At 49.3% G+C, this 12772-nt stretch overlaps 1 protein-coding gene across 1 annotated transcript; it reads right to left on the bottom strand.

The window, feature by feature from the left end:
- Nucleotides 1-849: 849 nt before the first annotated feature.
- LOC136508855 (plasma membrane ATPase 1) lies at nt 850-7031 on the bottom strand. The gene is made up of 21 exons (XM_066503633.1): nt 6708-7031; nt 6117-6236; nt 5914-6012; nt 5657-5794; nt 5416-5550; nt 5147-5326; nt 4847-5053; nt 4638-4757; nt 4438-4557; nt 4225-4347; nt 3980-4084; nt 3615-3759; nt 3212-3376; nt 2890-3128; nt 2777-2809; nt 2520-2601; nt 2271-2431; nt 1941-2126; nt 1676-1858; nt 1408-1586; nt 850-1160 (listed from the first exon to the last, which is right to left on the bottom strand). Exons 1-21 carry the CDS (start codon nt 6759-6761, stop codon nt 1064-1066), a joined length of 2871 nt encoding a protein of 956 aa, XP_066359730.1. The 5' UTR covers nt 6762-7031; the 3' UTR covers nt 850-1063.
- Between the last annotated feature and the right edge of the window lie 5741 nt (nt 7032-12772).

The following is a 12772-nucleotide window of genomic DNA, read 5'->3' as shown; positions in this document are numbered from 1 at the left end:
CTTTCCAGCAATCACACAGCTCAGAAAAAGATTTGTCCACACAAATCTTGCAGCTAGCCTAGCCTGCCCCAGCCAGTTGCAGCCATCTTGCATTGCACTTTGGCAGCAGGCAACATATGAGACCTAACTACAGTCTACATGCAACAGATCTGCAGATCTGGAAGCAAAACCACATTATTCCAGGGAGGAAGCATCTGCATCTCAAGCTCACCTCCATGCATGCAGGTGCAGGTGCAGGTGCAGGCAGGCATTCATTCATTGAAGCTCACATGCCACACACAGACAGGACACAGCCAATGAATGATACGAGTTTGTGATCTGACTGGCAATGCCTTTGCCCCCATATGATCGATCCATCATTGGCAGGTCAGGTTGAATTGAATTCGACATCAAGAGAAAAGGAGGAAGAAACACATAATTTCTCTTTCTGAAAACAAGCATGCACATGCACCCATTCCCATCAGTGGCCAAAATCTCTGTGCTCTCCCCCTTCAAGCACTTATTTATGGTGTGTTTAGTTCGCGAAATGAAAATTTTTAGATATCACATCGGATGTTTCGAGAATGTCGGAAGGAGTTTTCGGATACTAATAAAAATAATAATTACATAGCTCACCTGGAAACTACGAGACGAATTTATTAAGCCAAATTAATCCATCATTAGCGCATGTCAGTACTGTAGCACTTATAGCTAATCATGGACTAATTAGTCTTAAAACATTCGTCTCGCGATTTTCAACCAAACTGTACAATTAGTTTTTATTTTCGTCTATATTTAATACTTCATACATATGCCGCAAGATTCGATGTCATAGTTTGGGGTGAAAATTTTTGGGAACTAAACCAGGCCTTATATAGCCGAGCAAAGTTCATAAATTGATTGTCATACCATGTGAGGAGAAGACATAAATCAGGGATTACAGAGAGGGATCTGTCTCATTTCAGGTACTTGTCGGTGCTTGCGGTTCGGTTAAATAAACAAAACAAAGAGAAGCCAGCCACCATCAAATTCACACGTCGGCGGGCAAAAAGAGAGAAAAAAAACTTCTTCTGGACAGGCAAAGTTACACTGTGTAGGACTGCTGGATGGTCTCGATGTCAAGCCCCTTCAGCTTCACAACAGACTCCACATGCCCCTTGAGTGTGTGAAGCTCCCGCAGCCTGTAACATAACAATCATGAATCCAATACGCATCATTGTCAAGCAACTTTAAAGATGTTTCTAACTATTGCCTACCACTACCGCAAAAAGGCACTTTTCACCCCACAAAAGCATCTATCAGTAGTAATAATTCATTCATGAAAAGGAAAGGAACAGGGGTGGGCCTAACCGCGTAAAGACTAGCACACATAAGAAAGCACTAACTACTGCTCGTTGTATTCAGGAACAAAGTGGTTTGCGATCTCACCTTGCAATCTCGGCCCTCCTCTTCGCCTCCTCAGCCATCTGGTTCAGCTCATTGTACCCAGCCTTCTCTGGGAACATCTTGGCATCAGGTGCCTGTAGCCCATGGAGGGTCCTCTGTGCATGTGCCCACTTCAGCTCCCTCTCCTCCCTACCGAAGTCCTTCTTCCTTGTGAACGCAATCTACAGAACGATGATGCAAGTAAGTCACACGCTCATGGTACCCAACACTCCGATTGACACATGTGCAGCACATATTACTAGTTTATTACCCTCTGCTCAATGACAAGATCCCACGCTTTCCCGCTAAGAGCATATCTGATAAGGAACTTGATGATATCGAGCGGGAAGTAGAAGATGATGTTGTAAAGCCACACAATACCAGCCCAGCCCCACCCAATGCCTTTGATCGAAGTGAATGCCCAGTCGGCATACACAGCAATCAGTGTAGCAATCTGCAATTAAACGGGAGATTTTAGCTCAATGCAACTTAACTCCTGATGAAGCAGTTCACAAGGAAAGTGAGTAAGAGCTCACCAGCTGCGCAACCAAGAAAGCAAAGACCAGTAGAAACCCTGGGCGCTCGACAAATGACCAGCTCCGGGACCTTGTCACAAAGATGAGGGCTTGGCTGATGGTGCTGACTTGCAGGTAAACAGCAGAGGCAAGCTTTTGGAAATCGTCTTGAGCTGTCTTCTCAAGGCTTTCAACATGAAATATTTTCTGTAATATTTTCACACCAATAAGCAAAAATAAGGCCCTAAAAGTAACATTCTCTAGCCAATCCTCAGTGTTAAGAATAAAATTTTCAACTGAACTAAGATTCATCAAAATCCAAATGCAGTTAACCATTTGCAAGAATCTTACTGGGAAAAAGTTTGTCTTGTATGCAGCCCAAAAGAAGATGACAGTCATCATTGCTTGATATCCACCAAGGACAACTCCAGTTGTGAAAATTTCAGCCAGCTTCCAGCTGTCGGGTAGTGGGGATGGTTTTACACGATCCTTTGATATAGTCATTATGGTACCTATTCATCACATCAAATGGTCGAATAGCATTATAACCTTTTTGGGTTTCTACTTCAACTTCTTTCAAAGACAGAGGGAGGAAAGTACCATCATTTAGAATTGCAATGATTAGGACCATGAATGGGGGGAAATCAAATTTCCAAATGAGGGCAAGGAGCATAAATCCAAGCTGTCAAGATTAAGGGAAAAAGTGATAGTTAAACCGTCAAGCAATATTGTAACATTCTAGCAATATTGTAGGATTCATGGGAATATCACAGACGGTTTTGCTTCTGTTGAATCCAGTAGAAATTTAATCCCAAACAGAATCAGCTTGGAAGTACTGACAGACATATAAGACTTACCACAATACGAATGGTGATCGAGACAGCATAGATCTGACATAATAAAAATGCATTAGTCAATTAGCACAAGGAAAAACATAGCACAGCTGAGAGCATTTCAACTTCTAGCATACCGTGTAATTCTTCATACGCTGGAAAATAGCGCGACTAGTAAGCACAGCACTAATGATCACACTAAGTCCTGGTTCTGTGAGGACAATATCTGAAGCACTCCTTGCTGCATCAGTTGCATCGGCAACAGCAATACCGATGTCAGCTTTCTTCAGGGCTGGAGCATCATTTACTCCATCACCAGTCATTCCACAGATATGCTTCCGTGCTTGCAGACGTTTCATGATCTCATACTTATGTTCTGGAGAAAAATAATAACTCAATTAATCCAGGATAAAAAATTTATGCCTCTTCCCAACAATATTTATTCCTCCTAAACCATACCAGGGAATACACCAGCAAAACCATCGGCTTTCTCGATGAGATCATCAACAGGTAAAGCAGCAATAGACTCATCCTTGTTCTGCCCTAACAAAGCAGAAGAAGGATACATATTTGTACCCATTCCTAGACGACGTCCTGTTTCCTTTCCGATTGCCAACTGATCACCTGAACATTAGAAAATAAATCAAAACACTGGGACCAAGAGAGACAAAGAATAGTATTGTCAGTGTAATGAAGCCACCAGCCCACCACAAGGCAACAGTGTACTTCTATCAGGATATGTTCTATACTTCTATAACTGGAATACTGGATAGGATTATATCGAAGGTATAGACACTGAGAAACATTGAGCTGAATAAATAGAAAGTGTGATCATTTTGATAATATTCAGTTGGCAGTATACCAGTGATCATCTTGACATTCACACCAAGGTTGAGTGCCCTCCGAATTGTTTCAGCACTGTCATGTCTTGGAGGATCAAAAAGTGGCATGAGACCAACAAAGTGCCATGGACCACCAGGACTTTCTTTCCTCCCCTCAGGTACTTCCTACATAAGAAAAACAAAACAGTTTACCGCTAAGACAACATAGGCATAAAACTGGTGAAACTATGCAAGTGGTGCAAGTGATAGACAAATGGACCTCACATTTCTTTAAAACAAAATGGACATTTTCACCAAAAAAAAAGGACCTAAGATGCTGATATTATTCTTGTGGTCAGTGCAATGCAAATAGCAAGACAAGATAGAAGCTCCATTGTCTTCTCACCTGATATGCTACAGCAAGCGATCTAAGTCCACGCTCTGCAAATTTATCAATCACAGCATGGACCCTCCTCTCTATCTCTGACTTGTTGTGAGCCAAATGGAGAATCTGCATCCAATTTATAGAGTATATGGTGTGAGGTTATATGCATGCATTATGCAATGATAAACAAATCCGAATGTAATGCTTTCATCAGGCAATGGTGAGATATCAAGACATCACTGGTTAATTCTTGATTCTTGTTGTACCTGCTCAGGTGCACCCTTACTAACACGATACATTTTCCCATCACCGTCAATATATGTCAGTGCTGTCCTTTTGTCAGTAGGATTGAATGGCAGAAAGTGAACTTCTTGGATGCCAGCGCGTGCCTTCACGAAAACATGGACAAAGAGCCATCTCATCATAGTAAGTAATATAATCATGATTCTCTGCTTCGAGCCTGTAACAAAGCTACATACCTCTTTAGGATCAGCTAGCATCCCAACAATAGCAGTATCAATAGCATCTTGGTTTTCTGTACGAGATGCTCTAGCAGCCATGAGAATCACTTGGTCCTGAGTAATGCCCCTTTCAAAAACCTGCATTGACAAATTTAAAGTTATTTAAAACAGACATGAGAGAGCTAAGAGAATATTAGAAATAGTTGTTTTTGTCTCACCTCAACGAGGTTCTTGTCCACAGTAAGCTTGTTCAAGGTCAGAGTTCCTGTTTTATCACTGCAAAGAACATCCATGCCAGCCATCTCCTCGATTGCAGTCATTCTCTTTGTGATAGCTCCCTAGAGAAACATTATTTAAATTGTTAAATATATCAACAAAGATTCAAGGGAAACAGAAACACAATGGATATTATGATCCATATATGAACCTGTTGAGACAAACGATGGGACCCAATAGCCATAGTTACAGATAGGACTGTCGGCATGGCTATGGGGATGCCTCCAATGAGAAGGACGAGGAGGTTATCGATCCCAGGGCGGTATGCCCTGTGCTGGATAGGATACATGACAATGATCTCAACAAACATCCCCACAGCAATTGAGCAAATGCAGAAGTTCCCAATAGCCGTCAAGACCTGCACCAACCAAGTGATATAATGTAAGCAACGAAGTACATTGACAATTCAGTCCAGAATACATGCATAGGAGATAGGGTGTCCGATATTTGCCTTCTGGAAATGGCCAACTTGGTTTGTGGAGTCAACAAGGTGAGCAGCCTTTCCGAAGAAAGTGTGAACACCAGTGGCAATCACAACAGCTTCAATTTCACCTTGCTTGACCGTCGAACCAGAATAGACACCATCACCGGGACCTTTGGTGACCGGCAGTGACTCTCCAGTCAGGGCAGACTACAACGCAAGAGAAGTTATGAGGAAAAAGATCACTAGGGCTCATCAAAGGCTAAGTTATTGTAACAAGTGATGACAATGTGACGAACCTGATCGACCTTCAAAGGATCCCCCTCAAGGAGGCGTGCGTCTGCAGGTATAATGTCTCCGAGTTTAATACTGACAATGTCTCCTGGTACAAGAATGGCTGCCTCTTCCTCAGTCCATCGACCGTCACGAAGCACCTGAAGAAAGGAAAGTCAGTTCAAACTTTTTGGAAGGGCTCAGCAAACACATGAAGCCTTCCTTGGGAGCATAGCCGAACTGCATAGAGGTGTGTCACTGACAAACCTTGGCTTTAGGTGCGAGACGAGCCATGAGGGCTGCAGCAGCATTACCAGCATTGTTTTCCTCGATAAAACTGATTGTTGAGTTGATGACAAGCAGAGTTATGATACCAACAAAGTCCTGCCAATCTGGTGGCTTCCCCTGATGGCATAATCACAAGACAACCGCAGCTTAGAATACACCAACCATAAATAAAGGTACCAAAGGAAAAGAGCTTGAAAATGGAATTTGAAGCCTGTTAGTAGGTTTGTGTGTCTTACCCCTCCATTGGCAAGGGCAATGGCCATGATTGCTGCAGCCTCCATGACCCAGGAGAGTGGATTCCACATGAAGCCCAAAAACTTGAGGAATTTGCTCTCCTGCGGCCATCAAAATCCCAGCTTTAAGCAATTATTACATGTGTTTTCTCCAGCAAAGTTGGGGGAAAAAAGCACAAGTAGTAGTGACGTGAGTGAAAGCAAACCTCCTTCTCCTCGAGCTTGTTGGGGCCAAAGATTTCGAGGCGCTGCTGCGCCTGCTGAGTGGAGAGACCCTCGCGGCTGCATCTCAGATTCTCGAACACCTCCTCGAGGGGGATGTTCTCCTGCAGAGAGGAAAAGCAGCAGCGTCAGTTGAGTAGAGCAGCACAATTCCTTGGCACAACTTTTTTGAGAAAATTGCCTACTAGTACTACATGTAACGAGTAGTATGCCTCAATGTCTCTACGTCTCTCTAGGATGTAGCAATTCCTAGAGAGAACCGAAAAGAAGAAGTGATGAAGGAAGCAGATTTGAGAAACAGCTAGGTAGGTAGAGAAATGAAACATCACTATGCCAAAATGTCAGTCACCTAGAATTCGGGAATCCGGAGAACAAGGACCACAAACCAAGCATACAGGTTTTTTTTTTTTTGCTAGACTAGAGAGATGCGAATTTCGTAGAAGAGGAACGGCAATCTAGTCTAGGAAAAGGAGGCTAGAAAGGCGCAAGCTTTTTTTTTTCCCCTCTTCCCAACAAGACGTCGTGCAACAGCACACACAAAAATTCGTGGGGAAAGAAAAGGAGGAGACGCATACCAGGTCGACGGCCTCCTTGAGGACGGCCTCGAGGTTGCCCTCCTTCTCAGCCATGGGGGCGGCACCTCCTCACGGATCTCCCTCCCTCCCTCCCGCTGTCCTACTGGTGTGGTGGTGGTTCCCCCTTGCAGTTCCAGATTTATACGCAAACAGAACAAGGCGGCCGGAGGACAGCCGGGAGGGAGCTTGCTCGCTGGTGAATGTGGGTTGGTTTTCAGCCCGTGCACAGACGGATGGATGGATTCGGGCGGGTGAAAGTGCGAGGGGCGGGATGGGACGAGGTGGTGGTGGGGATGATGGACGGGGGGCGTGCGAGGAAGAAGGTGTCAGGCGTGAAAGAATGTAAGGGATGAGATCTATTGATTGCATCGGTTACATATTTATACACACATGCAACCGCACGGTACACATGCAACCGCACGGTGCCTAGCCTAATATATGCAACCACACATTGCTTAGTCTAACACTCCCCCACAGTTTTAACTGGGAGCACCGCGAACATTAAGACTGGACCTAAACTCCGTGAAGACTGATGTCGGCAGACCTTTGGTGAAGATGTCGGCGTACTGAGACGTAGTGGGAACGTGCAGGACGCGTGCTTCACCGAGGGCGACTCGCTCTCTCACGAAGTGCAAATCAATCTCAATATGCTTGGTCCGCTGATGCTGGACAGGATTGCTGGAGAGGTAAACAGCACTGATGTTATCACAATAGACCACGGTAGACGCCGAGGAAGTGGTGAAGAGCCCCCATATCTGTCATAGAGAATTCTTGGCGGAGAGCATGGATGATCCGCTGCAGAAAACTCGAAGAGGAGGCTGTAAGAACAATGTCATCAACATAGAGAAGCAAGAATGCCACATCAGTACCCCGGCTGTATATGAACAGAGAACTGTCAGTCTTCGCCCTCAACAAATCCGAGAGAAGTGATATGACGGGCGAAGCGATGATGCCAGGCTCGGGGTGCTTGCTTCAAACCGTAGAGTGACTTGTTCAACCGACACACATAATCTGGGCGGGAAGTGTCAAACAAAACCAGCAGGCTGAACACAATATACTGTCTCATTCAGGATGCCATGGAGAAATGCATTCTTCACATCAAGCTGATGATAGGCCATGAATGAGAGAGTGCCAGAGTAAGAACTGTGCGGATGGTTGCTGGTTTGAACCACTGGGCTGAAAGTCTCATCATAGTCGATACCTGGAACGCTGTGTGAAGCCGCGGAGTACCCAACGAGCTTTGTAACGGTCCAGAGAGCCATCAGACTTGAACTTGTGACGAAACACCCATTTCCCAGTAACAAGGTTGACACCGGACGGTCGAGGCAACCAGGGTCCATGTGTCATTAGCCTGCAGAGCGTCAAACTCATCCTGCATTGCACAGCGCCATGCGGGGTCAGTCAGGGCAGTCTACGGACTGAGGAAGGCACAGGGGACAGCGTTGCCGCGTGAAGGTTGAGACGGTCAACGGGCTGCCGGATGCCGTCCTTGCCGCGTGTGCGCATGCCGTGTTGTTGACGACAGGTGCTTGCTGGAGAGGAACTGTGGCGGTGGTGCGGCGGCTGGGTGCCCGGCGCCACTGGCAGCAGCCTGGGACGGACCGTCCGCAGGGGCAGTGGCACCAGGCGCGGTCGAAGCGGGGCCACCAGCAGCACCTGTGGCCGGCTCAGCTGGAGAGGAGGCGTGGCCGCCCGTAGGGACCACCCCGCGCCGTGGGCCCGCCCGTTGGTGCCGGGCCGTGGCCGCCCGTGTCCCGGGCCGTTGGCCGAGCCGTGGCCGGCCGCGCCGTGGCCCGCCCGAGTGCCAGGCCGTGGCGCCCTTGGCCGAGGTGGTGGGGTCGAGGGCCGCCCGTGGCAGAGAATCGGATGACCCCCCGGAGCAGCATCCTGTATGCCGGGGAGGGGCGGTACCTGCAAGCACAGCTCTTAGCGCCAATCGGGCGAAGAGGAATCATCAGCATCCAAAACTCCACGTGTGGTGTGGTCCTGGGGGGGAAAGAGGACAATATCGGCGGAAGGGGAAAACCGTCTCATCGAAGGTGGACATGGCGAGAGATGATGATACGGTTTGTGTGAAGATTCAAGACCACCGATAACCCTTAATGATCAGGTGAGTATCCCAGGAACACACACAGAGTGGATCGAGGTGAAAGTTTATGTGGAGCTGTGGAATGATAGGTTGGGATAGCAAGCACAGCCAAAAAAACGCGTAAGTGATCATACGTAGGCTGCGTGCCATATAGGGAAAAGAAAGGAGTGAGGCCGTCGAGGGTTTTAGTGGGGTGACGATTGAGAAGATATGTTGCAGTGTGCAAGGAGTCAGCCCAATAAACGGGAGGAAGACTAGCCTGAAAGAGAATGGAGCGCACAATATTATTTATAGTGCGAAGAATGCGCTCGGCCCGCCCGTTTTGCTGTGAAGTGTAAGGGCAGGACATGCGAAGAACGACTCCATGAGTGAGGAAGAACGTGCGGGCCGAAGAATGGTCGAATTCACGGCCGTTGTCGCACTGGACTGCCTTGATGGAGGAGCCGAACTGCGTACGCACATAGGAAAAAAAGTGAGTAATGGCACCAAACGTGTCGGATTTGAGGCGTAAAGGAAACGTCCAAGTGTAGTGTGTGCAGTCATCTAAAATAACAAGATAATATTTGTAGCCAGACACACTAACAACTGGGGATGTCCAAAGATCACAATGTATTAAATCAAAGGCGTGCGAGGCACGAGAGTTTGACATGCTAAAAGGAAGGCGCACATGGCGACCAAGCTGACAAGCGTGGCAAATATGAGTAGCATGGCGTTTATTACATGGAATAGCATTGGAACTAATGAGCGTGGACAAAGCCTCATAACCGATATGACCGAGACGACGATGCCATAGAGTGGTGGAAGATGCAGCAGCAGTGAGGGCAGTGGTGCTGGATGGCGTGAAGAACGGGTAAAGGTCGCCCGTGCTATTGCACCTGGCGATCACGCTCCGTGTCTGAAGATCCTTCACAGAAAGGCCGAAGGGATCAAACTCAATGGAACAATTATTATCAGTAGTAAAACGGCGAACTGAAATCAGATTCTTAATAATGTTTGGAGAAACTAAAACATTAGAAAGGACTAGAGGACGCCCAGTGTTCGAAAAGGAGTGTGATCCAACGGAAGTAACGGGAAGTAAGTTCCCATCACCAACAATGATAGATGAAGGATGCGATGACGAGGGAGGGTGAGAGGTGGTGAGTATACCAGCGTTGTTGACCATGTGGGAGCCAGCGCCCGAGTCAGCATACCATTCGCCCGTGCCGGGAGGGGAGAGCGTCATGGTGCTGAAGTTGCTGGCGAGCGAGGACGTGTCGAAGCTGCCTCCATGCATGGGCTGTCCACGGCTGCTGCTGCTGTGGTGGAGGCGCCCCGTAGCCGTAGCCGGATGGTGCGCCGAAGCCTTGGTGGCAGGGGCCGAAGCCCGTGGTGGAGCGGCCTGGTAGCCGTGCGGCCCTGCATGCTGACTGCTGCATTGCACGGCCCATGTACCCTGCATGCAGGCGGTCTGTCACATCGGGCCCCGGAGCGGGCGGTGGCCAGTACGCCCAGGGCTGGTACTTCTTGCGCCGGCGGGCGCTGGTGTTTGCCCAGTGCGGCGCCTGCTGCTGCCTGCCTTGCCCGCCCTGCTGCTGCTGCTTGTTTGCGTCCGCGACGGCGCTCCCGGAGCGGCCAGCCCTGGTTGCCGTTGCCTTGGCGGTGGGGTCGCGCCGCCCCTGGTTTGCGGCCAGAAGGAGCAGGGTGCCCGCCGGCAGGGGGGCGCCCAGTGCGGTGTTGGTTGGAGGCCCGTGGCCGCAAGGAGCGCCGGTGCGCCCGCGGCCGGCGTTGGGGTGCCTGCTGGAGTGACGTGCCGGCGTCGCCGGCGAAAGTCGTGTAGGTCGATTTCCTCGAGGAGCAGCAGGGTTCTCGCCTCCGAGAAGCTGGGGAACGGCTGTCGCAGCTTGATGTTCGTCACCATGGGCGGAACTTCTCGCTGAGGCCGCGCAGCAGGGTGAGGACGAGGGTGCGGTCGCCAACGGGGTCGCCAAACTCGCGAAGAGAGGCGGCCATCGTCTCGAGGCGTCGGCAGAAGTCCGTGATGGAGGATGAGCCTGCTTGACGGTGCGGAACTCGGCGGACAGCAGGAGGGCGCGCGACTCGCGCTGCCCGAGGAACTCGTCCTCCAGATGTACCCATGCGACCCGCGCGTTGGGCTCTTTCACATCGTGGACTGCTGCAGGTCGGGGTTGATGGTGCCGTAGATCCACGTGAGGACGGTGCAGTTCATCTGCAGCCACGCCGGGCGATCATCATTGACCACATCGGTGAGGACGTGATCGGTGAGGGCATATTTGCCCAAGACGACGAGGAAGAGGGCGCGCCACCGGGTGTAGTTGTTGGCGACGCGATCCAGGACGACGGGCACGAGCACCTTGATGTTGAGAACAGCGATGGCGGCGGCGTGGACGTCGGCGTACTTGGCCTCGTACTCGTCGAGGGCCTTGGCGCGGGCAGCGGCGGCCACCTCCCGGTCGCGCTGCTCCTGGGCCTCCCGGGCGGCGCGCTCGGCTGCGGTCTCCGCCATGGTTGGGGTAGAGGCAGGAAACCGGCGGCGGGCGGACGGATCGTGTCGTGGCGGCGCGGACGGACCGTGGCGGCGTGGACTGATCGTCGTGGCGGCGCGCGACGTGGCGATGGGATCGGCGGCCGGCGCGGATGGATCGGTCGGCGGCGCGATCAGAACGGCGCACGTGTGGGACTCCGGCGAGCCTTGGCCCAGCGGCGGAGGGAAGGCACGGCGCAGGGGCGCCGCGTGCGGCCGGCGAGCGCGAGGGCCCAGCGACGGCGAGGGCCCGCGTCGGTCGTGAGGACCGGCGGCGGCTAGGGTTGCGGAAGCGGGGATCGTAACCCCCTGTGATACCATGAAAGAATGTAAGGGATGAGATCTATTGATTGCATCGGTTACATATTTATACACACATGCAACCGCACGGTACACATGCAACCGCACGGTGCCTAGCCTAATATATGCAACCACACATTGCTTAGTCTAACAAGGCGACAGACAGGGGAGTGGGAGTCCACAACGGCAACACACACATGGGAATGGATTGGGATGCGATGGAATGGTATTCGCCAAGGCCAATAAAAAGAATGTGGAGTAAAAGGAAACCAAGCGGATAAAAAGGAAGGGAGAAAAACAGTAGAGCACTCTCTTGTCTGGTGGAGTAGCGAGGAAATGGCAAAAGGAAAATCCTACTGTTGCCTGTTGGACATACTAGCTTGTTCGTTTAGTTTATAAACCGTATTTTTTAAATAAATGAATAATATTTTCTTTTATAATAAATCAGCTAACAGTATTTTAGTCATGGCTTATCAGTCAAGCGAACAGGGCATATGCTGTGCAGCTGTGCTCGGTTTAGCTGTCCTATCCTCTCTAGACATCTTGCTGCACAATGGACATCCTTCAGTCCTTCGCTCATAAAGATGTCTTTTTTAACAAAGGCCTTGTTTAGATGTCATCCAAATTTTAAGTTTTTTCACTCTCTCCATCACATCAATTTTTAGCCGCTTGCATAGAGTATTAAATGTAGGTAAAAAAAAACTAATTACACAGTTTAGTTGGAAATCACGAAATGAATCTTTTGAGCCTAGTTGGTCCACGATTGGACAATATTGTCAAATAAGACGAAAATGGTACTATTCATCGGGTTCAAAAAAATTTGCAAAGTGAACAATGCCAAAGTGTGCTTTTCTCTTGTTGAGATGAGATGAGATGAGATGAGATGAGAAGCGAGGGGGGAAGGAATTCGACATGTGGCTTTTCTGCGTTTGTTTTGCACATCCCAGATACCTGCATTGCACTGTTGCAATTAACCTGTAATAATATTTACTAGCTCTGACGGCTAACGTGTGAGGCGCTCACTTGCTGGAGGCCTGGGGCACTAACAACAGCTAATCAGCCAGAGTGCCAGACCACACACCATTACGACCATTCTTTCATTATTAGACACAAAAAAAAGCTAGCTAGCTGAGCACCTCTCTCTGATTCCGTTTG

The sequence above is a fragment of the Miscanthus floridulus genome, chromosome 15 (assembly GCF_019320115.1).
Source record: "Miscanthus floridulus cultivar M001 chromosome 15, ASM1932011v1, whole genome shotgun sequence".
Classification (NCBI taxonomy): Eukaryota; Viridiplantae; Streptophyta; class Magnoliopsida; order Poales; family Poaceae; genus Miscanthus; species Miscanthus floridulus.
Note: the sequence above shows the minus strand (reverse complement) of the source record. Positions and strands in the feature narration are given on the sequence as shown.